Genomic DNA, 24,281 nt, shown 5'->3' on the forward strand with positions numbered 1-24,281 from the left:
ATTTTGGAGACTAGAATCATTTATGATTGTAAGGAAAATTACATATTTATTGGAAAACGAAAAATTAAAACGTTCATGATTCACAAAAGTCTTTTTTGCACATGACAAGATTCAGATGGTACAAGGTCTCTTGGGATTATGCGCCCGCATCTGTCGGAGAAGATGAGTTTTTGAAGGTGTACAGTTTGTTATCAGCTCCTCCACTCAATATTAGCTGAACAAAGAAACACAAAAAGGACAAAAAAATTCAAAATGATTACATTTATTTCCCAAACATGTTTTTTTTAAAAACATCATTAATGTTCTTACCCCACTTTCTGTCCAGTCCACACAAAACACTTTATCTCTATGGACTGCCATGTCATACAAAGAAGCTTTGCAGCTGAAAGAAAGAAAACAATAAATAAAATCCACTCTTAGATTCAACTCATTATGTATAGAATATAATCTAAAACAATCTGAGTACATCATTAATGGTTGCTACAAAAACGTATGTATTTAGCTCTGACTAAATTTGCCTAATTAGGCTTTTGTTGTTGATGACGACAAAGCCTATGTCCGTTTATTATTTGCACATTGTAGTGTACACTATTCTAAAGTGTATTTGCCATCAATAAAAGTGGTTGTAAATAAATAGATTAGTTTCAGACCTTCTGGTGTCCCACAATTTCACTAAGTGGTCGAGCGATCCGGAAATCAACTGGTGCTCATTTGACGGGGCCCACTTGACAGCAGTGACCCAGCCAGTGTGGGAGGTCAGGGCCAGTGACACCAATGAACCATCTGTAAGAGGCAAAGGAGAATTTGTAAAGGACATAGATGGAGGTATATTTAAAATAAATGAAATAAAAATCAGTATTACCCTTGCTACGAGGATCCCATAGCCTGATGTGTCGGTCCGTGCTCCCAGAAGCCAGGCGACGACACAAGGGCGAATAGGAAATACTGTTAAACACTTTTGCCCCTGTCTGTGGATTGAATAAGACAAGCACATTTGAAACATTTTCCAAACTTGTTAATGGCATCTTGGAAGGTGCAGTAATAGCCTTTATAGCTTTTTATTTACCAAAGTTGTCTTCATGGCTCCCGTCTCAACATCCCACAAACGAATTGTGTGATCCCAGGATGCACTGCAAATCTCCTCACTGTCAGACCACAGCACTGAGGATAAAGCCTCACTGTGCCCAGATAAGGTCATAATAGGTGTCTGAGGAGAAACAGGAATGGGTACAGGCCACGTCAACTGTGGTCAAGAAACAACCAAGTTCTGCAAAATCTCTACAAACCCTGGTGAGGCCCAGCTGCTGTGTCTTCTGTTTTTTCCTCGGCCTGTCGGCAGGTTCCTCAACCTCATCCGCCTCGTCAGAGACAACTAGAACAGTAAGCAATTATTGCATTATCAAATTCCTTTCTGTGCTACCAGACTTTTTTCACATACCTGATGACCATATTTTCAACATTTTGTCCCAGGATCCACTGCAGAACTGAAAAGCAGCAAGTATTAAAACCTCCTCCTGCTTTTTCCTCATGATTTGACAAAATTTGGGCATACCTTTGAACCAGTGGGGTCCGTGGCAACTGTGTCAACGCTCCCCGTGTGTCCCCGGCAGCAGTGCTTAGCCACTACAATGTTCTTCTCAGAGTTCCACTCCCACAACAGGATGGTTTGGTCCAGTGAAGCAGTCAGAAACAGAGAAGTCAGGCCATCTGGACAAACACAGTTTACACATGGACCATGCACATTCAGAAAAAAAAAGCCATTTTGCCCATATTTGTGCACATTCTGTTGTGGAAGCCTGTTCTACTTTTAATTAAGCACATTGACCGTTATCAATTTTGAGTGCGAGATTATCCAAACAATTTTAGATTGTGTCTTTCATGTGATTATGAAAATTATTTCTTCAAATTTTCTTTGACCTTCTCTATGCAATCTATACTAATTATGTGAGACATTCATCTATTCATTCAACAATTCTTACCCCTCTTAACCCAGGCGACATCTTTGACCACGTCGGTGTGTCCAGTCACTTTTGTCATAGCCTTCCCCTCCAAAGACAAGATATTAGCCGTCTTGTCATAACATCCTGTCAGGATCCTTTCAAAATACAAGGCAAATAAATGTATGGTGTTCATGTAAAGCCAGGACTCGGAAGCATCCGTTCCCTTACCATTCAGCATCTCCCTTTACAGAGCTTAACCAGTCATCATGCATCATACACTCCTCAGGTTGTGGTGCGGTGATGCGCTCAGCGTACTCAATCTCCACGACATCTTCCTGTGACACAAACACAAAACGCAACATGAGACAAACATAATAAATGGAGGACAATGAACACTGAAGTCAAGTCATACCGTCGATATGCCTTCTGTTTCCACGTGACTGAGCAGAGATGTTCGGAGAAATTGACCCCTGATCAGGAAGTCAAAGTCGACCCAGGTATGAGATTCTGTAGAGATGAATACCAAAAGGAGGATTTCAAACACTTTGAAAAAGATGAATATGATAAAATAAGTCATTTTGATGAGCTAGTATTTCTACTTTCATAAGCAAATTTAACATTTTCATGTTTTCCCGGCATTTTGTCTCTAGGCATTTTATCTTCAATGTATACTGAAACCACAGATGGTTTCAGAAGAATTGTTTTCGTTCACAATAAATTAAAATTATCAACATTATCAAAATTTGACAAATGTTATTTATAACATGCTTTAATATTTATAATTTTAAATATACTTTTAACACCCAGTCATTCATTTAGTATAATTAAGTATGATGAAAAATAAACTTTTGGGGCACGTTATAGTGGCTGTAAAGGCCACTTTACGGTGATATAAAAACAAATAATTGACTAATGATGAGTAAAATTGAGCTTCATCCAACCATTGTTGGCTTCCAGCAGCTTGTTGATGAGATTGCCGAGGTCAAGGGCTTCAGAAGTGGCTGGGATGGAGAATGGAACATCTTCTGTGACATACCTACAATGAAATTGTTTGTAAAATCCAGAATACAGGAGGAAATTAAGAATAAATTCGGAGCTGTTCCACCAACGCATTTATTTACTGTACAACATTATTGTAGGCTATACAAACTTAGCTATCCATGTCTGGTCACAGTTTGGTTAACCGTATGCTTACCTTGGATTTTTCGTGAAAAACCGCGCTTGTAACTGCGACATGATTAATACTTATTTGACTCTAAATGAACAAGAATCTTTACGCTAAAATAAATCAAGAGATAAAAAGGCTAGTTTACAACATTTTCCGGACAGAACGTGTCGCCGTCTCGCCATGTGGTGGCAACAAGGTAAAAGCAGTCGATCTCAGAGCAATGGATACAGAAAAATCATGACGTTGGTGCGGACACCGAAATGGATTGTGGGAAAAAAACGCCCCCCTAAAAAACAGTATTGCCATCCCAATGAATATTGATCAGAAAAACCTTTTTAAAATGACCTGTATACCGTTTGTGTATGACGTTCTAAGAAATGACTCATTTGGTCGTAATTAGGTAAAAACAAGGGTGGGGTCTTTTTTTGGGAAAGCACATTGATATTACCCCCATTTGTGTTTGAACAATTCTTAAGACAGTTACAGCATTTGTGGTTATATTTTAACATGCAGAAATGTGACTTTGAAAAAAAAATAACTGTATATTAGCCGAGGATATTAGCTTGGCAATATATATAGTCAGTGTTATAACCATCTACAAAGAAAATACATGCAACTCTGATGCATAGTAAGGGTAGAAAAAAATGAATTGCATTCATTGCCCATTTTTTTTTATCCAGAATGACCTTTTTTTTACCTCAGTCTTTTAAAACTACTTAATTTTATGATTGAATATGCCAAATATTTTTTTCTGCCCCTTACTTTAAATAGAATTATACCATGCAATATAGTACATTCGACACTATACATTCAACTATAATCAAATTGCTTGTGACTAGCAGTAACATTTGCCATTAAATTGGATTTTTTAAAAATTCATTTAGAAATTAAAACCTGAAAAATTGTTGGTGAACATATTTGGAATTTGTCAAAAGCATGGAAAATATTTCTTAGAAGCCTTTGAGGCTGCAAAATGATTCCTGAAATATAATATCAACATGAAAACCATACCTGTAGCAAAATATTTCAGCACTGCAATTGCAATGGGATATGTTTGCATGAAGTGTTGATTTAAAAGAAAACCATGAGAAGACAGTCTTTCTGCAATATTTATTGAGATTGCAGTCTTCAGATTTGGGATGTCTGCTATGAAAATGATTTTGATACAGAAGTTCAAATACACAGGAAAAGCCTAAATCAATGGAGTTTAACATTCACATTGAACTTTTTCAGTCTATACAAACATCTGAGGCATTTCAGATACTTATAATGAATGGAGACAATGGTTACAGAGATTATCAGGCGTTAAAAACAGCTTTTGCATAAAAGGAAAATCCTGTAATAAAAAAAAACAAAAAAATCTATATATACGGTGTGGTGTTCAGACTTCTTCCTTGATTTTTTTCTTCTTTTTCTTTTCTGATGGCTACAGGGATTAAGAATTACAATTACTAAAAATTCACATTTAATATGATTATCATCATTTAATAGTAATAATGACTACATGTTTTACCTGCTCTGCCACTTCTGCCTCTTCTTCCTCTTTTGGCTTTCCACCAATGCTTTTCTTTTTCTTCTTCTTCTGGGCTGATTCTGTGGACGTCTCAGCTACTTCTGCTGAATGGAAATAAAGATTATATTTAAAATGAATACTGATGAGAAAAAAAAGTCAATCACATTATATTTTGCATTTATTTGACCTACCTGATACAGGTTCCGTCTTAATCTTTTTGGCTTTCTTTGCAGATTTTGAAGGTGTTTCTTCCTGCTGTTGCATCTCTTCTAACTTCCTCTTCTTTGAAGTGGAGGGGATTGTAGAATCACCAGATGGGTCATATATTTTCACTTCACTGTGGAAAAGAGGTTTGCATTGGTCATATAGATATTTAGAGAATAAGATGTGTTGTCGATGTTGACTTACCCTTTGTGCGTGTATTTGTCTGCCTTGGCCAATGCTTTTCCTGTTCCACTGATTCTTCGAATCTGGGGGAAATAACACAGACCATTTAGACCATTACATCTTCGGGAACTGCATAGAAGTATAACAGTGAACTTCAAATCAGATTCTTTACAACATTGGACAGATAGAAAAGTTTTTTTTGTGGCTTGAGTTATCCACTGCAATATAACATACAAGCTTATAGCAAACAAATAATGCTATCGTTTGAGAGACTGAAGCCATTGCCTTTAAAATTAAGACATATTGACAAATGTGGATAATTGAAGAGTGTAATAGCAGCAACAGCAAATAATATATTTAATAATGAGTGCTTACTCCTTTTTCCTCAATGTATCGTAACCTGGCCTCCAGCTTGGCCCGGTTCTCAGCTCCCATTTCTGCGTTGGTGTCCTCCCCAAGGGCATCGTAGCGGACGGCAAGGGATGTCTTGGCCGCCAGCATTCTGGAGATCTGGACAAATTACATGAAAATAACTAAACAGTTTTAACCATGCCACCGTTAAAGGCTGTATGGGTCGGTTCCTTCCTGAATGTACCTTGCCCTTGTTCTTGGCAGATGTCTGGCCCACAAGAGATGCATGGTAGATCAGACCGTACTTAGGTGTGTCCTTGCGTGTTTTGAGAGCCCGGAACAGTGCCTTTTCCGCTCCGAGGATCTGGACTGTGGAGGCTGGGTGCTTTGCCAGATTCAACAAGGAACCTGTGGGACGCACAAAGAGGAAATAAACAACTTGTCTGGTTCTGGGGTATAACTACTCTCATCAGACCACATTCAGAGCTCAGATGAGGTAGTGACTGAAAAGCATCAGAAATGTTCAGTAAAATGACATTAGGTCATGATCATCAACGCTCAATTTCCCCATAAAACTTAAATATGATATGAATTACCAGCATGCGAGACAAGACGAGCACCGACTAACTCGCCCACCATCACTGTCAGATTGGGAGCAATTGCCATCATTCGGTTCTTCAGGTAGTCATAAAGCTGAGAGCGGTAATCTGTAATCTCAATCACCTGCACAAAGAGGACATTTTCTTTTAGGAAAAAAGGAATTCCTGGTCAATATCAAGGCTGAGTCACGTGACCATTCAGATGAGGTAGTGACTGAAAACCCACATTATCGTTTCGGTAAAGCCATTTTAATCGCAGCCAACCAAATACTGCTATGGATTTATACCTGTTCACAGAGGTGATTGATGTTGCTAATGTCTTGCTCAGACACTTCAGTTCCCATTGAGATCTCAGCTGCCAGCTTGACCTCTGCCTCAATATCCTCCGGCAGCAATTCTGATAGGTCAGTGGTGGCTACGTTGGTGCGGTCGCCAATTTTGCACACTGTCTTACAGTAGGCCACGTGATCGGTGACAATCTTCCCAAGTTCGGGAAAGTGCCAACCGTACCACTCCCTACAGCGCATGATGTAATTATTCAGCTCTTTGTCAAGGTCATCCAACAGAGCTGTGGAGAATAAAAAAAAAAAACATTATTATTATTATCCACATATACAATTAAGTGAATAATTCTAAGATGGCAACATTTTTCATAATTTGTACCAGAAACCGTTAAAACTTTAAGGAACTAAAAAAAAAAATACAATAATTCCCTTTACCCCGGTTTGGATTACTATACAAGTTCTTAGGTCTCTATAGTACAATGTAACCAACAGGCAAAATCTGTTATCTGTACACAAAACTGTGCTACACGGTAAGAATTGGACTCAACTTGGTAAACAATACTTACATATTGCCTGGACAATCATGGTGTCGACTTTATCCGGGCTGAACTTCAGCTTGTAACGAGAAAGACTGGAAAAACATTGGGGAGGGAAAAAAATGGTGACATTTTAGTGCGAATCAAAACCTAGCAATCAACTCTCCCGAAGGGAAGTTGCTGTCTCAGTGGTAGTGACGAATGCTGATTAATAATCTACATGAGTTTCAGACAGCAATGAATAATCATAGACAGCGGATCAAAAGTCAACAGCAAATTTGTATATATGCCCACCTGTGAGCCAATCCTAGGGACATGGCACTCATCTCTTTGGGTGGAAGTCCCGAGATGAGACCTTCCATCTGGCTCCTGATGCACCTCATGAGTTCCGCAACCGCAGGGCTGTAGACGCAACTCAGGTCCATCTTTTCCTGAAAATTTTAATATTCCGATTACCAACCATCCTCCATTTACGCCATACCTTCCACTATAACTTCCATAAAATGGTTAAGTCGCTTACTTTGATGACACCACCCAATTTTGCATCACTGATGGCTAACTGCTCATGCGCCTCCTTAGCGACCACATTCTTCAGCACTTTCTTCAAACTTTTGCCAATTTTACCCTCAACAAGGGCGGTGGCAGCTGGGTAGAGAAGGCGATCAAAATTACATCAGTGAAAAGATGTACAAGGTACATAAAAATACGCAATTGCTCATGGTGCCAACACTCTTTATTCAGTTCAATTGCTATAAAGGTGCAGTTTGTGGTCTCAGTGGTAGTGACGAACTAAGATTTACTTCACTAGGAACTCAGAAATAATGGAAATGCATCACAGACCCAAATGTGACATGATATGGCTTTTTATAATAGGGTGGAGCCAATTACCTGCCAAGGCATCGGTGGTGTCCTGGAACTTCTCAAAATGCTTAAGTTTCACACTGCAAAACAATGACTGAATGTTAAAACTTTTAATACTATCCAGAAAATATATGACATGGTAAAAACATGATTAGCTGCTGTACTGCAGTAGTATCTTGAGTTATGTGCATGGTAATAGAACAATTTAAACTCTTAAGCTAAGAAACATGGGCATTGAGAGAAAAACGACTGTTTCAATGAATAATATACCATTGTTTGCTGACATTTCTGTTTGCCGGTTTGTCATAGAATATTTTTTAATTGGCTCAATAACATTGTAAAGCACTACGACTATTTCAGTTTTGTCAGACAGCAACGTTACTTACATTTTATTTGCCTTTTCGGGAGTCTCAAACTCCTTGTGCAAACTGTCCACCTTCTTCAGTTTGGATTCATCAAGAACCTATAAAACAGAGATATCAAAAATTAGCTGCCATCACTCAAACTTCAAATGAAATAGACTACTATAACGGAAAATTGCATTCAATTAGCCAACCTTAGAAAAATATAAGAAATAAAAAGGCTCAAGTGTATACATATGTAGAATACAAAAAATTTCATTATGATTATGTCGTAACAATTTTAAGAACAAATTAACTCTCAAAGAAAAAAATCAGTGTTTGAGGATCGAATTCTAGAATATAATTGAATTTTGGTCACTCTACGAATTACGGAGGAGAAAGTTTAATCGACGTCATCCCCCTAGAAAATGTTTAAATGTGATAGTCAGGTGAAGTTAGGCCACATGCGTTCACCCACGTGGTTGCACGGCCTAACGACAGCGCGTTGGAAATTTGAGAAAAATCACATACGGGACTAAAGACGGATTGCAGTATCAATCTCCAATGTTGTTTCACAGACCCGCCATAATCGTATGCAGATCAAAATATGTAATTTAGGATGCAATATCAAAGCGAGATCCCATTCTGTAACTACTAAAGTGGCTCGTGTTAAGCTAACCCACGTTGCCACCACAATGCTTAAGAAGTAGAAGTAAAAAAGCGTTCGGTAACGTACTTTAAAAACGGCATAGCCTGCAGCCGTCTCCCCGGCATAATTTTACGCAGATCAAAATACGCAACTTATTAGGATACAATATTAAAGCGGGACCCCATTCTGTAACTACTGAAATGGCTCGTGTAAGCTAACCCACGTTGCCACATGCTCAATAAGTAGAAGTAGAAGTAAAAAAGGGTTCGGTGACCTACTTTAAAAACGGCATAGCCTGCAGCCGTCTCAAATAAGACGAGCATTTTGACCACAGGTCTGGGTCACCACTTTTCTTCGAATTTTAGGTCTTGATTCTGTAGGCGATGCTCTCCAACAGCAGCAGCGATCTTCACTGGACAAATGCACGCCACGCGTTCCTTCTTCTTCTTTGGATTGAAAAATAGGCGTACGGGGGCAATTTGTATGACATACTATCATCTACAGGACAGAAATGGAACTGCATGATGTCTCGCCATTCAGCCCTGGCGCTGTTGTTATTTACATAATCGTATAAAATACACAATTACAGGAAAAATATGGATAGAAAGGTAGTCAAAATTACATCTTGAATACAGAAGATGATATGTGTTTCATTTTTCAATCATATTTACATCCGAGATTATTTGTTTTACTCAAACTGATATAAATTGTAAGAAAAAAAACAGAGAACGTTTATTTTTATTATTATGATTTCAAACTCACTCCCACTGAATTTAATTATTTTATATGTACGTACGCTTGTAAATGAGCAGACCCCCTACCAATAGATGGCGATAGCGAACACCGCATTTCTGTCAAGCGAAGAAGACTCGGCAAAATAAGCACATGTGCCGCCGACGATGGTTTATGTTCTTATTTAAACCATTTTCTGTCAACTCGAGATTCGGTGTCCAATATGGATATACCGGGCTCATATCCCTCGCCTAACTTTGATCATCCCCCTACGAACTCTATCCAGCTGTCATGGCCTCAGACGTCGGCCCCAAGAAGCAACTTCCACTCCAGCATGTGGAATTGGGGCCAAACAGAAACACGTTTCGATCACAGATGGGCCTCCAGCGGCCATGCCAACTTAACTCACCAACCGGCGACAGGACCTGTTTCCCAGCCATCTGGTGAGTTTCATCATTCGTAAATCAAAGTATAAAAACAAGTTAAAGAAAAGTCACTACTTGAATGTTTTTTTGCACAACAGTCATTTGACTAATCAAATCACCCCCTAAAATGTGAGATCTTCCTTTAAATTTCCATAGGTAAATCGCAAGCGTACATAAGTTCATTTTTTCGAACTGCTTCTCTTCACAAGGTTCACGGGGGTGCTGGAGCCTATCCTAGACAACATCGGGCAGTAGGCGGGGCCATTTGCCAGCCAATCGCAGGGTGGACGGAGACTGACCACCTAGCATAAGTGGTTGCCATAGCCATTTGTTAGTAATATCAACCTACACGGGGGCCGTGTGGGCTGTGATTGGCTGGCCACTGATTTTCCCCTGCCTCTGGCCTGAAGTCAGCTGAGATAGGCTCCAGCACCCCACACGACCCTAATGCAGGTGCAGGTTTTTAGTCCAACCAATCGATATGACACCTTTCCATCAATCCAGTGTCTTACAAATGTAAAGAGTTCAATTGTAGTCAAATCCTTCTTGTTTCAGCCAAAATCTCAGTGGTCGTAACAAAGATTAGGACTCACTTTGTGGAATAATAGCCCACCGCTGACTAACACTGTAAATTGGTTTAGGAGCTGAATCTTATCAACCCAAACAACAATGGTGGAAAAATTCTGGACCAGCAGGCAATTATGACAAAAAGGTAAGTGTGACCAAATTACATATAATTTATATATTTTTTTTAATTTTGTTTTTACCGCAGCTTCACATTACAGTTTTGGGCCCCCTTAATGAAGAAAATATTTTCTACCTCTTTCAATTTCCAAATGTGAAATAAAAATGTTCACATAAATCTATTAAAACTAATTTTTACTAGGAACCCTTGATTATTGTTAATTGCACTTTTCAGTGTTCACAGCACCATGTTTGGAAACATTTAAATGATTAATAACTTTTCATTAAAAACATGATATATAAAGAAGCTCTACTCATGAAATTCTGGAGTAACAAATTATTTTCTTGTCTATCTCAAATTGTAACGTTAGGCCATTGCAACATTTTTTTTATAGATGCCTAATGTGCCTTATAAAATCCTTAAAATATTCACCAAAAACACCCAATTTGTGCAATATAAAAAAAACGTGTTTTCTTTCAGAATAAGAAAAGAAAAGAACCTGATTTTTCACATTTTTGTGACACTTGTGACCGGGGATTCAAAGACCTAGAAAAGTATGAGACGCATCTTTCTCAACATGTCAAGGTAATTTATTTTACAGTGCATAAACATTTGACTGCCTCACTAATACCGATTCTCCTCCTACAGTGTTCTGTCCGAGAGTGCAGCTTCACAGCTCATGAAAAAATAGTGGCCTTTCATTGGAGAAATGTAAGACAAAGCTCTAACTATTTATGCTGTCCTGTTTTGCCCTTTTGCTAAAAATAAACTGCTGTTTTGCAGACCCATGCACCTGGAAGAAAGAGCATTAAGTTGGACACAGAAGAAGAGATTTCAAAATGGAGAGAAGAGAGGCGAAAGTCAGTAAATTGCAAAATGATGGATAGAGATTATTAGTTGGGAGTCTGTGATCGGAGCTTTTAATTCTTCTTCCCAGGAATTTTCCAACACTGCAAAATGTTGAGAAAAAAAGAAAACTGATGGAGGAACGCGAGAAAACTGGCGCAGTTCTGGAGACAGCTCAATTTGGGTAGTTGACTTAAGCAACATTTTAACCACTTGCTGTATACTGTAACATTATTGATGGTCTGAGAAAGCCTCAGTAGATTTAAGATTGAAATTAGAGATTCTTAAACTAACATTTTTTAATATGAAATGACTCATCTGCTTGGCCTGGTTATAAATGAAAACTAATGTTTCAATGTCAAAGAGGATTTTATCATTCTTTTCTGTTCTAATGTAAAGACGAATGAGAGGCAGAGGACGTGGACGTGGCAGGGGGCGTTGGAGAGGTGGTAGGAGCTTCCAAAACCAATATGATCCGCCTCAATCACAAACTTGCATGGTAAATGAGAGCCCACCACCCATCGCCCCGCCCAGTCAGAAAGGCGATCCACTGGGAGTGTTGGCCAAAAGTGATAATGGTGAGTCCATGCACAAATTTTCAAACTAATTCTGTGCCTAATCCCCCTTTTTCTCCCTATGCCGTCTTGTCAGAGTCTGACGATGCAGAGCCCAGGACCACTACTGGCCTTGTCGTGGCCCCCAAACAGATGACCAGCGCTCTGGGGTCTCTTTTAGCCAACTATGATTCCATGAGCGATAGTGAAAATGATGAGGATGTACAGAGTAAGAAAAATGAATACTATTATGATTCCTTGGTCAAATTTTCATATTCATTGAAATGGTTTTTAACAGTTTGTTCTGTTTTTAGGCACTCCAATCCAAACAGCCAAAGTAGTTCTTCAAGAAAACAAGGACTTGCTTGAGGAAAATAATGAATCCTTAAGGAATTTTAATACCTATCAAGAGGATGTGCAAGCTTCTAAATTGCCAGGGCCTTGGTCAGGCTTGGACACATCAAATAGGCAAAGAGGAAGAGGAAGAGGAGGATGGCGAGGGCGGGGTCGAGGTCGTGGTCGATACAGTGCTATTCTGCAGACGCGACGGCCCACTCTCCTTGAAATGGTGAGGATTTGATTATAGATCATCTAATATGATATAAATCCAGACACAAACTTCCATTTCGACTTTGAAGAGGAAGTAGTTGGTGCACAATGACAGCAGTGTCACTTTCCAGATACATTCAATATAAACTAACAATTCTCAGTGGACCTATGGCACACCAATGCCTCATTAAACCGTTTAAAATGTACAGACCAATTTTTTTAATCCGGTAGATTACATTTTTAGAGACATTTTTTCGTCATCAATTTATTTCAAAGCTAGATTTACAATAGCAACACCAATTTTATTTTTAGCTTTAATTCTAATGCATAAATTGGGATGTGAGAGAATGCCAGTGTGCACGTACAAAGATTGCCATAAAGATAATACCATTGAAATGGTTTTGTATTTTCCTGTTTAAACAAAATGCTGATTATCTGTTTTTGCTTTGTTTTGTTTAGCTACTTGCCCCGGATATCAGGCACGAAAGAAATGTACTCCTCCAGTGTGTTCGATACGTGGTGTGCAACAACTTTTTTGGCCTTGCAAGCAAGCCACAACTTCAAAACAAGCAAGCCAGTTCAGAAGAGGCAGTTAAGAAGGAGAGTAGGACTTTTTCAGATTCTACAAACAGAACGACCACTAGTCCAACAATACACATCGAGGAAAATATGGAGAAAAGTCCAGCTGACATTCTGTCTAAGAACGCTTTTGAGAACTACTTGACAAAGGATCGCCCAGATGGCATACACGGTGATCAATCTTGCTTTGTTGTTCAAAATGTCTCTATGATTCCAGATGAACAGGTAGGCTCAGAGGAATCAAATAAAAACACTGTTTTTATTTCCCAAAACATTGAAACTCATCCAGAATGTGACAAAGTGGGTTTGCCATGTCAACGAGCTAAGTGTGGATCACCAGGTGACCAAATTGGTTTCCAAGGTGATGATACTTTGCTCTATAACGACCAGAAGTTCAAGAATGCGCAATTAGCAAATGCACAGCAGGTTGCAGAAGAAAAGGAAGAAATTGTGACCAGTGACCAAAACAACCATGGTTCAATGGCACTTAATGAAAGTACATTACCCATTAATTATAATGATGAAGAAATATGGGAAATGACAAGTTGATTTATGCTGTAGGTTTGAAAATGCCTGTGCTATATTTGTTGGTAATAATGAAAATGTCAATTTGCCAATGATTTTTTTCCCTAGCAACAAATGTCAAATCGTTTTCAGTGTTATTCATTTTGAATAAATATAGTTTAAATGTACAGAATTGAGTTTTACATACAAGGTGAGTTATTGTTGCCAAAGGTGAAGTGTGGTGAGTAGTATAAGTTTTACACGCAGTAAACGTGAGACCAGGTATGGTAAGTATTTAAGATAAACTGCAAAACACACACTCTACATTCATTGTTAAAAAAGTACAATATAATTACCTCAGTACAAATTGTTGAAATTTTGGTACAAGTAAAACAAAGTACAGTTTTATTCCCTTATAGTATCCTACTATACAGTTATTCTTCTGACAAGAGGGATCAAGTCATCCTACATTTGCTAAGAAAGGAATAGAAAATTCAAGTTTGTTTTATACCCGTCAATGAATTAAGACGTTGCCATGGTAACACACTCAGCGTCTCAGCTCGGTCAGGGTAACAGCAGATTACGACGATGTGCCACTAGCATATTGAGAGTCTCGATTAATGGCTTTTTTGGGGAAATATACTTACCTCCAAGTTTTCTATTTTATTAGACAAGTCAGAAGACATTTAACTCCCCCTTTAAACGCATATGTCACGTATTGTACGTACTTCTGCGTATACAACTATTTGTGCCACGTGTGGCTATTGATTTACGTCATATCACCAAAGCAACGCATGAGCCGGACAGAAACTTGAAAACGATATTTGTAACAACACTGATGAGAAATTTGGATGACTTTTTGTTCACTTTTTGCCGACTTAAGTGCCAACAAACTTCAAAATGGCAACTAGTTACATTCAAGTCGACCCACCGTTCGTCGAATTTAAAGACGTCCAACTTGGCAAGGTCTACAATACTGTCGTCACAGCCATTAATGTTGGCAAAATCACCAGGGAAATATTTTTCGAAAGCCCAAAGTTAAAGGTAAAGTGTATTTTGATTTTATTTTTTTATGTTGCCAAACCACACTTGTCTCCAACAAAATACCAATAAAAGTAATGATTGAATGTCAGATTTAATAGTTTGCTTGAATAAAGATCAGAGCATATTTTACTATTAATATCTGCAAAAAGACTAAGGGTTTGCATACTTTATACTGCATATGTGGTTGGATTTGTGTTTTCATGCAGGTATTTAAGTTCTCAGCACCCAGAGTTGCTAAAAATGTGGCTCCTGGTTTGTCTGTGAGTGGCGTACTGGAGTTTATCCCTGAGAAAGAGGAGAAAGTTGCAGACTACATTTATGTTCATATTGATGCTACAGAAAAAATTGAGGTCCCAGTCCATATGTAAGAACAAATTATTCATTTTTTTGTCACCTTCCAGGTCAGGTAATGACTGTGTATTTCTTAACAATTGATTGTATGAATGTGTTCATGTAGTTCTCCCCGGATTTGCTCTTTATCCATGGACTCAAAATTAGAGTTTGGCTTTCTTCCTGCCAGTGGACAAATCATTACTAGATTTGTTCCCATCACCAATCGTGGAACAGCATCAGGTAATTCAACATCTTTGCCATTTTCATGCATTTTTTTTATCTCTCAAACTATTCCAAAATGGGACGCAGTGATGCAGGTTTTTGTTCCAACCGGTAAGAGAAACCTTTCCACCTATCTGATATTTTAGAAGTGCAATCAATGGATTGCAGTCAGGTGCTTCTTGGTTCAGCATAAACCTCATTGGATAAATTATCTTTGTTGGATTGATGGGAACAAAAATCTGCACCCACAGCGGCCCTAGAGGAACGGTTTGACCACCCCTGCTTTAAGGGTTGCTTAGGTTTGATTAAATGTTCACTTGTTTATTTTTTATTTTTTCATTTTGTGCCAGGTTTGTTCAAGGTGCTGAACTGTGAAGACTCTTTGATCCGACTTTCACCTAACAGTGGGGTCGTCGCGGCTGGTGCTACGAGGAGGCTAAAAGTTGAGCTACATGCTGACAAACCCAGAAAAATTGACGAAAAAGCCTTGTAAGTTAGTGCATATCACATTCAAAGTCAAATCTACATGCAAAAAAAAGTTGGGCCTAACAGGTTTTGTAGTTTTTCCATTTGATTACCAAAAGAAGTAAGGAAAAAACATCACCTATTTGGTGTAGCTAAACCATGTTACTATACAAAGCCAACTTTTTGCATGGAATATCTATGTCACCAGGATCCGGCTTCAGAATAATTCCATTGTGGTTCTCAATATCAAAGCCGATGTGGTTGAACAACAGCTTGAAATCTTAGATAAACAGGTAGTACATCTAATTATTACCAACAACTCAATGTTTATGCACTATACCCATGATAATACGCTTGTGATTACTTTCTAAAGGGTAACCATTTGTCCTGTCTGAGTTTCGGACCCGTCTACTATGGAACGTCCCGGGTGGAGCGTGTGGTTGTTGCAAATAACGGGCCCCAAACATGTGACTGGGTGTGCTTGCTTCACGATTTAGCTGCTGGGACCGAAAGTGTAAGTGATGTCCTCAGTAAAAGGCAGTTCATACAAGAAGCAGAAATAAAGAGATTAACATGGTGATATTGATACGCTGCAGGGAGCAAATCTTGACAAGAGCACAGATTTTGCATTGGTGTCCGATATGGAACGGTGTAACCCTACGCCCCGCTGCCCATGTCCTGTTGTGGAGTGTATTCCTAACCAAGGTAGACTGGGAGCGTATAAGAAAACTACTGTGACAGTACGCTTCAGCCCTATTTTCCATAGGTAAATGTGTCTTTGTAAGAATAGTATGAAAGTCATAAATAAGTTGTAAATCTTTCGGTCGTCTTTCAGCTATTAATGTAAAGTAACAGCAACAAGATAGCAGTGTTTTGAGAGAAGAATGACTCCACAGGCAATAAAAGGGCTGTGGTTGGGTTAAATGAGAATGTAAAACCAATGTAAAATAATGGGAAGACTCATTGTCTTTTTCCATTGCATACGAACCCTATACACTGAAAGATTTGTTTTACAGATTCAAGACACCGTTGAGATTCTTTTTGCTTTGATTTCCAAACAAATTTTTTTTAGATATGTTACCAGTTGCATCATTTTTTCTCTGCAATAATGCTTTATGAATACATATTTGAATACAAACATTGGTGCAGCTCTGTGTAACATGTACCTCACAAACATATTATCCATCCTGTGCAATGACTGACTAAACACTAATTTACTGAGAATATGTGACAGATGCTGTGCATATATGATCTCTACAATACTGCCTCATAATAGATTGTGTTCACACCAGAAAGACAACTAAATTGAATTGGGAAAATGTGTAAAATATTCATTCCTAACTTTTTATTCATCCATGATTATGGTATTTTTCTGATTAAAAAATATGCACAAAATATGCATTATAGAGTTCTGTTTTTTAAATTTTCTAATTACTTTGGGGACAGGCTGGAACAAATTAAAACCATTTTCATGAATTTCAAATGAGAAAAGGTGATTACGTATGTGTGTTTTGAGTTGTGAGCATGGGTATGAAACAAATGAAAATTTTATTTCGAACCACATCTGTATTGGTACTAACAACATATTTCTGCATTCCTTTCCATACAGATTACATGTCAAGCCTGCGCGCCCAGTATGTGAGCCCAGTCGGCAGGACTACTGTCTGTTTCTGCATCTGGACTCAGTTAGAAGCAAACATGGCTTCATGCATCGAAATGGTACTCCAAAAACAACACACCTTTCCTGTCTAAAAATAATTGCATCTACATAAAATCCATATCTTTGTTAGTACATGAGCAAATTTGACAAAAAATGTTGCTTCGAACATCCCGTATCTGCATACTGGTCTGTAAAAATGCTCATTTTAATTTGTAGTTTGGTATGTTTCACAATTTTTTAATCTCAGTCTGCGCCACATTATTATTCATTGAAAACGTGTTGAGATGAGTACAAATCTCATTAAGTACTTTGTCTTGCCAGGTAACAGCACTGTAGAGTTGGCAGTGACAGGCACTGGGTTGCCAGTGGTTCTAATTCCTAGCCCCTCAAATACATTTGACTTTTCTACCTGTGCGGTGGGCCAGAGAGGTGAACACCTTTGCGTGCTGCAGAATTTCTGTTCGCATCTTCCTATCCACTTCCGCTTCCGTAAATTGGCGCATTTTGGCGCTCAACCATCCACTGGCACTATTTCTCCTGGAGGTTGTCAGGTAAGATTAGTACTCACTGTATACATGAGTTTTCCCTATCATATATATAAGAATGTTTTTATTATTTATTTTTATTATTATTTTTAGTACTACCATATAGTAAACAAGCATTGAATCATTGTGCCTTCCACTTCACTTTGTCAGAATACATTGAACTAATATTTTTTGTAATATAAGTAAATATATGATGATATGATATTTCGACCATTTATGTAGTCATTCATTATCTAGGCCACTTATCCTCACTAAAGTGGCAGGGGTGCTGGAGCCTTATGTTATTATGTTTTGTGTTGCTTCCTCAGGACATCACATTGTTTTTCAATGCAAGGCAGCAGGGTGAATTTCATATGTGCCAGAAACTTGATGTTTTGGGTTATGTTGCTATGAAGAAGGCGAAAAGCAACCCTGATGATGAAGCCCAGCTAAAGCTTGGCAGCTTCTACACCATCTCACTACAATTATCAGCTATCTGCAACATTGAGATGACTCCTCCTCCTCCTAAATTAAATCCTGGTAATATTACAAACTTTGCAACTGGCCAGAGTAATTAGTTATTTTTAAAAATGTGAATCAGAGCATTCAGCACAGCCAATGACCAACCTGGCTAAGTTCGAGCTCTGCAATTGTTAAATTGGTGTCCAAGAGCTGAAACTTTAGGGACCACCAATAGATGAAGATTTGCCCAAACTTCCATTTTCTTCTGGACATTGGGAATGCATAGACATTAAACATAGAAGATTCCATTTGATGACATACATGCTTTTGTTTTTAAGGTATTACCCCAATAATCAGCAATGCCACTGGTTTACGTCCAAATGTTCAATCAAAGGAATTAGCTTCCTGCTATGGAATGGTGCGTGCTGCCATTGTCAGTGCTCGTAAGACAACATTCCATATGCATCATCGGAAGACTGACCAAAGTCCAGGTGGTGAGGAGTTTCTGGCTTTGCCGAATGACCGAGCCACCAGTGTCAGACCGTCCTCACCACTAAGACAATTCAGGTAAGGTTCAATAGAAAATACAATAGACTGATACCAGAAAAGATGACAATTGCTCTCCTATTGCATTCTCTATATTCCATTCTCTTCTCTTTTGTTCCTTTTATTCAGGACCATCTTTACAGGAGTACAACGTTACACCTATTTAGATCCTGATTACAGTCTCACTTTGGAAGAGACAGAGAAAAGACAATTACATAAACAGCGTTACACTGAGTTCCTCAAGCAACTCAGACAAACACGCTTGGAAAAGATCAAGACAAAGTAAAAAAAAATATATATGTATCATATTCCTGACTGAAAGGTCGGCGTCAACATAGGAATGAATGATTTAAAGGAATATCTATAATGTTTGGTTTCTAGACTGGAAGAACAAGGAGACAAATTTGGGATTATATCTGGTCAAGGCCTCAAACCACCGAAACTTCTCTACCGTGACGCGACTGTCAATCAGAGGTCAAGTAGCCATCAGAACTATACTTCCTGTGGCCAGTACAAGGAAAGGACTACCAGCACCAAGAAGGTCAGTTGCATGCTAGACAATAATCACCATGTAGTACATTCACCTGATTTTGGTGCAGGCAGTAAATTCATATCCTGCTAAGAGACATTGTGAAAGAACTTGTTTGATTGTCTTTGTGCTCTGCGGCTAACTAGGAACCAAGTTCGAAAGTTTGAAGTCAGCTAGGATACGAACCAGAACTTTTCAAACTTAACCTTTAGTGTATTGTATACTACAATGCAATCATCATGCATTTAATTCAACGTGGAGTTTGCAGTCAAGTACTATAACATGATTTCCATATTTGTCCAAATAATCATTATGGCTACGCATGCGAACATGATGAATTTGATCTCGTACAATGTTGCGATGATTTTCATTTTTCGTTGAATAAGAATCACATTGACACTATTCAGGAACAGTCTGTGCTAATATGCAACTATGAAAGTTTCTAGTATTTTCCAAGTAACTTAATACTGCGAATTGTGCTTGCCTGCATTTAAACTTGACTATTTGTGTTTATTTTTATTTTAAAACTATTATCGCCTTTGTTATTATCATTATAGTTATAATTATACTCATCTAGGTTTCAGTGGACTCGCATGCATTCCCAGCAACAAGCCAGGAAGTAACAGACTGTGAGAAGAATTTAACACCACAGGAGCTTTACCAGGTTATCATTGGTCAGTTTTCCACTACATCCATGTATAATTATTTTTTTTTTAAATACATGGCATTATTATTTTCCTGATTAAAACACTGATGCTCTTTCTTCCATCAGACCCAGCATTTGTGGACTTTGGAGAAGTGTGTTTACATTCGGTGTGTGAGCAGAAGGTAGAGCTGACCAACCCACTACCAATGTTTGTGAGGGTCCAATTCGAAGTGGACTGCCCTGAGCTGGAAGGCTCATGTCCTCTGTCTCACGTATTGCCACCGGTTTCACACAGTGCGGTAACCCTGACATTTCAAAGCAACAAGCTGGGTCACTTTTATAGGTTGGAAGAAGAACTCTCATAGAATCTATTACATTACTTTTAACCACACATGTCTTGTTAAAATATATTCTTTGCTCTCTAGACCAATATCTTACACAGTGAATCAGCAACATCCTGGACAGATTTTGGTCAAGGCCATGGTTGTCCGTAATTACCTGGAATTGTCCACCTCCCTGCTGATACTCTCTCCAAATGCAAACTTTCTTGCCTCGTCTGGCTACCGAACCTCAGTTACCCTTCGGAACCCACGAAATCAGCCAGCAGAATTCACTTGGCGCCCCATAGTTCCAGAGAGTGGCATCCTCTTCTCTATTCGACCAGCCGCAGGTTTTAACACTGTCCTGGGCCTTTGGAGGAGACTAAACTGACTAATCCGTCCATTACTACTGATACTAACCATAAGCTTTCTATCCACCAGGTATAGTAGAGCCATACAGCGAACTTGATTGTGAGGTGGTCTGGCATGCGGCGTTCTCGTCCCCTCAAGAAGGAGACTTTGATCTATGTGTCATTGATGGCAACACAAAACGTCTTCACTGTCAGGCTAAGGTATCGTAAACTGTAATCTTCCTTTGCTCTGTGGGGGGAAAAATAATGCCAATTCTTTCTTTTGCCAGCGCAAATCATTTTGCACATACATAATGTTACTACAAATGAAGTACAAATATTAAAGATGGCCATCCATGACTAGTATGCCGAGATTTAAGACAAACGTGTTGACCTGGCTCTATCTTGTTGTTTTAATCACCTTAGATTGGATCAACTTGCATCCGACTCGCAGAGAACCGGCTGATGTTTGAGTCTGTACCTCTCAATATGCCATCTGTCAGGGTTATAACCTTACACAATAATGGCCACAACCATGCCTTCTATCGAGTAAGCACCCCGTCATAATTGTTTTCTGATGGCTACCATTCACAGCATACAATAATTGAACTGCTCTAGGTACTTGATGTGTGCCCATTGCCATGTATGGTGGTGACCCCATGTGAGGGAGTGGTGCCGAGTTGGGGGAAGGCTGTTCTCATGATTAACTTCAATCCGGACTGTGTCATCAAATTTGACACTAAAGTTGCGGTAAAGTTGAAAGCAAATGAGACAAAGTGATTATTTTGTCTATGTAAATTGGTTCATTTATTACAGATAGCTTTCAAAAACATGAAGCCCATTGAAGTTCGATTGGGTGGCTCAGTGGAGCCTCCCAATGTCGACATCAGCATGGTAAGTGCCGTGATTTAAATATCATTTGGTGGCTTGGTGATGAAATGCTACATCAGTGTTCTCTCAAGGGTAATGAGGTATATATCATTAAACATTAAAAAAAAAAAAAACTATTATCATCAATAAATTGGTTAGGTTCTGCCATGACCATAGCAAGCCAGCATGCTACCAAATTTAATGTTATGGAATAAATAGAATGTCCCTGAGATGACTCACTACCTTTTCCCTAGTCCCTCTTCCATTTCTATGGCGTCCATATTGGTTCTGAGAGAGTCGTACCCTTCACTGTAATTAACCACTCACCAGCTGCAGCTCGGCTCACTTTCGACCTGTCTCAATATCCAGATTTCGCTCTGCGGCTTCCTCAGTCTGCTGCAAGTATGTCCATGTGTAAATGATTTCACACTGAATCATTCATTTGTTTTCGACTCAACTTTTTATCAGTGTTCATAATGACTTTGAAAATATATTTTATTTTTGCACTAAGGAAATCATTCAGTTGTGAGGGTTGTTGAAGCCCAAGGGAACCAGAAAGTCAAATGTTCTCTTGTATTCTGTCCTACTGAGGTAAGAATCTCTGGAAACGTATCGTATACAGTAGGTCACATCTTAATCTAAATGTCTTTCTGCAGTCAGGTGAATATGACTTTTACCCGGTGTTGTTGGTTAATGGAATGAGATGGCCTATTGCTTCTCTACCATCCTCCCCCTCGTCGATCTCTCCCTTCTTTTCATCTAGTAGCAAATGTGTTCTCAAAGTGATTCCCTGGTCTATTACCATGACAATGCAACAGCCACACATACAAGCCACAGGTGGGTTCTCACATAGGATAAAGGGAATGTCACCACATGCCTAATGCTTTGCTTTTCCTAAAATAGTGCTCTGTTGCCCACTGGAAATGATCCCACCAAGTTTACAGTTCAATGTGGAGTCTTCTGCACAACCTTCTCAATGCTACACAAAGGTAAATTTTTCCTAATAATTTTCACTGCTCTTAAGGAATATCCTTTAGATTTCCAGATATTATTCAGATGACTTGGGGCAATCAAACATGCTTAATTGTAGAAAAATAATACTGAATCTGTAGCATTAACAGCAGCTCAGTATATTCTATCTAATGAATATAGTGAACTTTTGAATTAAAAATCATGGCACTATGGAGTGTTAGAATGCTTTATGCAATGTTTATTTGAACACAAAACAACACATTTTTGCAGACAATCTAAATTTACTTGGAGTCTTGTGCAATGTTCCCTCTAATTTTTCGTTGGTATTGGTAGAAAGACAACCTCCCTGAGCGCACTACGTACCAGTGTGAGTGACATCATCATTGCTCGCTAAGTATCACACCTGCCATAAGCAGGTCCATATCAATGTTCCCTCTAATTTTTCATGTAAAACATGGTGTAAAACACAAGAATCATAAGAGTGCTACAGAGCTACTGCCACTGGCTGCCTTGTAAACGGCGCCATCATGGAGTGAAGTGTAAAAACAAAAGTTTGGATTTTATTTACTGCGCGCCATATGATTGCTGCTGCGCAGAGAAGACGAGAGAAATGCGCAATTGCGCACGCGCGCAGCTTAGAGGGAACATTGGTCTTGTGGTGTTCATCCTATGTAAAAATGACCATGAATATTGCCAAGTCGTTGTGCTGACACCTTCATGCTAAGAGTACTGTCAAGTGGACTTTATGGGTATATAGGCAAAAAAATTTGATATGATTCTGTATTTCCTATGTCAGACAATGGAGCTTAAAGCAGCACATGAAGAGAACGTCTGTTGGCACAACATCAGAGGAAAGACTGTGCACTGGTCTTTTGAGCCAAGTGCTAAAACACTGCCAGAGGGTAAGAAAGAGGATGAGCTTCATTTGTCTGTGACACCATCATCAGGTTGTTTGGGCCCTGGTCAGTCCATCTGCTTGGCAATCAGCGTTACGCCAGAGGCATTCGGAACATGTGAGAAATGACAGGAAGCACACATTCATCTCTAAAAGACATTCTCTACTCATTCATCTGTATGTTTTTTTTCTTGCTGGTAGACAAAGAGACGCATATTTCCATTCCTCTTTATTTGGAAAACAAACTAGGGAGCAATATGAGGCAGCTGTACAAAAAGCTTCCCATCACTGTTGTCCACCAGCTCCCCAAGATAACTTTCAACCCCCCACAAATGTTTCTAACCCCAGTGCCCTTGGAAAGCAGCATAACCGCCAAACTGACATTGTTTGCCTCAGGATATGCAAGGTTTGTTTATGAACAGTTAGTAATGGATTCTTAAATAAATCATTTGGGAGGGAAAGTGAAAAACTTTGTTGCACAAGGATTCAAAAATTGTATTTAGAAAAAAACCAACAACATTCGAACAGAGGTTAAATTGGAATTGGCTTCAAACTGTTAATAAATTTGTATTGTTATGTGTTTACAATTACATTATTTCAGTAAATTTGATTCCCAAATAAAATAAATTTATCCACTGAGTTGTGCAAGTTGCATTGATAGTAAAACATTTTTTAAATGATCAACCTTGCTCTTAGTTTATAAATAACAAGACCGTGGCATTTAAACAGAGGTCTATTTATTTATTTATTGTGTTTTTGCATTTAACAAGAACACATTTTGTCTGTACAATTAAATTTATCATTGTGATGACTCACATTTGCACCCGACCTCATCTATTTAGAAGCTTGTCCTGCCATTGCGAAAATATATTACATTTAGTGGTTGCTATGTTTTTATGGTTGTGGTTATTTACCAGCTGTGTAGAGTTACAAATGGACA

General features: G+C 38.7%; 4 protein-coding genes and 1 non-coding gene across 7 annotated transcripts in view; 2 read left to right on the forward strand and 3 right to left on the reverse strand.

Annotated features, from left to right (window-relative positions):
• Position 1: 1 nt before the first annotated feature.
• On the reverse strand, positions 2–3,364 carry wdr12 (WD repeat domain 12). Its single transcript, XM_077718799.1, has 13 exons — positions 3,136–3,364; positions 2,882–2,976; positions 2,353–2,447; positions 2,169–2,275; positions 1,980–2,095; positions 1,553–1,707; positions 1,439–1,484; positions 1,287–1,372; positions 1,067–1,207; positions 863–968; positions 651–783; positions 310–382; positions 2–214 (listed from the first exon to the last, which is right to left on the reverse strand). Exons 1-13 carry the CDS (start codon positions 3,174–3,176, stop codon positions 137–139), a joined length of 1,272 nt encoding a protein of 423 aa, XP_077574925.1. The 5' UTR covers positions 3,177–3,364; the 3' UTR covers positions 2–136.
• Positions 3,365–4,203: 839 nt separating this feature from the next.
• Positions 4,204–9,084, reverse strand: nop58 (NOP58 ribonucleoprotein homolog (yeast)). 3 transcript variants are annotated; one of them, XM_077729841.1, is made up of 14 exons: positions 8,908–9,084; positions 8,026–8,102; positions 7,667–7,719; positions 7,299–7,423; positions 7,073–7,209; positions 6,809–6,873; positions 6,246–6,526; positions 5,956–6,082; positions 5,604–5,767; positions 5,384–5,518; positions 5,030–5,091; positions 4,813–4,958; positions 4,622–4,722; positions 4,204–4,534 (listed from the first exon to the last, which is right to left on the reverse strand). In XM_077729841.1, exons 1-14 carry the CDS (start codon positions 8,950–8,952, stop codon positions 4,490–4,492), a joined length of 1,563 nt encoding a protein of 520 aa, XP_077585967.1. In that variant the 5' UTR covers positions 8,953–9,084; the 3' UTR covers positions 4,204–4,489. The 3 variants fall into 3 exon arrangements, with proteins under 3 accessions (XP_077585967.1, XP_077585959.1, XP_077585976.1); XM_077729833.1 differs by having other exon boundaries at positions 4,622–4,725; XM_077729850.1 differs by lacking the exon at positions 8,908–9,084 and adding an exon at positions 8,717–8,780 and having other exon boundaries at positions 4,622–4,725.
• LOC144207645 (small nucleolar RNA SNORD11B) lies at positions 5,840–5,922 on the reverse strand. The gene has a single exon (XR_013328745.1). It is a non-coding gene; the product is annotated as a small nucleolar RNA SNORD11B (small nucleolar RNA).
• Positions 9,085–9,456: 372 nt separating the features above from the next.
• On the forward strand, positions 9,457–13,696 carry nufip1 (nuclear FMR1 interacting protein 1). The gene is made up of 10 exons (XM_077732549.1): positions 9,457–9,804; positions 10,428–10,498; positions 10,952–11,056; positions 11,120–11,182; positions 11,255–11,331; positions 11,409–11,501; positions 11,717–11,895; positions 11,969–12,100; positions 12,186–12,439; positions 12,880–13,696. Exons 1-10 carry the CDS (start codon positions 9,585–9,587, stop codon positions 13,546–13,548), a joined length of 1,863 nt encoding a protein of 620 aa, XP_077588675.1. The 5' UTR covers positions 9,457–9,584; the 3' UTR covers positions 13,549–13,696.
• A 611-nt stretch (positions 13,697–14,307) lies between these two features.
• The window catches only part of LOC144205838 (cilia- and flagella-associated protein 47-like), a 26,413-nt gene continuing 16,439 nt past the window's right edge, over positions 14,308–24,281 (forward strand). Inside the window, exons 1-26 of the mRNA XM_077730463.1 lie at positions 14,308–14,547; positions 14,754–14,911; positions 15,005–15,120; positions 15,453–15,591; positions 15,776–15,860; positions 15,941–16,081; positions 16,164–16,333; positions 17,177–17,286; positions 17,549–17,778; positions 18,081–18,291; positions 18,552–18,780; positions 18,889–19,041; positions 19,141–19,300; positions 19,866–19,962; positions 20,061–20,277; positions 20,360–20,604; positions 20,696–20,826; positions 21,031–21,153; positions 21,223–21,354; positions 21,421–21,498; positions 21,729–21,876; positions 21,986–22,065; positions 22,131–22,311; positions 22,378–22,463; positions 23,243–23,459; positions 23,543–23,747. Of these exons, the coding sequence (XP_077586589.1) occupies positions 14,404–14,547; positions 14,754–14,911; positions 15,005–15,120; positions 15,453–15,591; positions 15,776–15,860; positions 15,941–16,081; positions 16,164–16,333; positions 17,177–17,286; positions 17,549–17,778; positions 18,081–18,291; positions 18,552–18,780; positions 18,889–19,041; positions 19,141–19,300; positions 19,866–19,962; positions 20,061–20,277; positions 20,360–20,604; positions 20,696–20,826; positions 21,031–21,153; positions 21,223–21,354; positions 21,421–21,498; positions 21,729–21,876; positions 21,986–22,065; positions 22,131–22,311; positions 22,378–22,463; positions 23,243–23,459; positions 23,543–23,747 (3,986 nt within the window). The 5' untranslated portion in view covers positions 14,308–14,403. The remainder of the gene's footprint in view (positions 14,548–14,753; positions 14,912–15,004; positions 15,121–15,452; positions 15,592–15,775; positions 15,861–15,940; positions 16,082–16,163; positions 16,334–17,176; positions 17,287–17,548; positions 17,779–18,080; positions 18,292–18,551; positions 18,781–18,888; positions 19,042–19,140; positions 19,301–19,865; positions 19,963–20,060; positions 20,278–20,359; positions 20,605–20,695; positions 20,827–21,030; positions 21,154–21,222; positions 21,355–21,420; positions 21,499–21,728; positions 21,877–21,985; positions 22,066–22,130; positions 22,312–22,377; positions 22,464–23,242; positions 23,460–23,542; positions 23,748–24,281) is intronic.

Source organism: Stigmatopora nigra, chromosome 1 (genome assembly GCF_051989575.1).
Source record: "Stigmatopora nigra isolate UIUO_SnigA chromosome 1, RoL_Snig_1.1, whole genome shotgun sequence".
Classification (NCBI taxonomy): Eukaryota; Metazoa; Chordata; class Actinopteri; order Syngnathiformes; family Syngnathidae; genus Stigmatopora; species Stigmatopora nigra.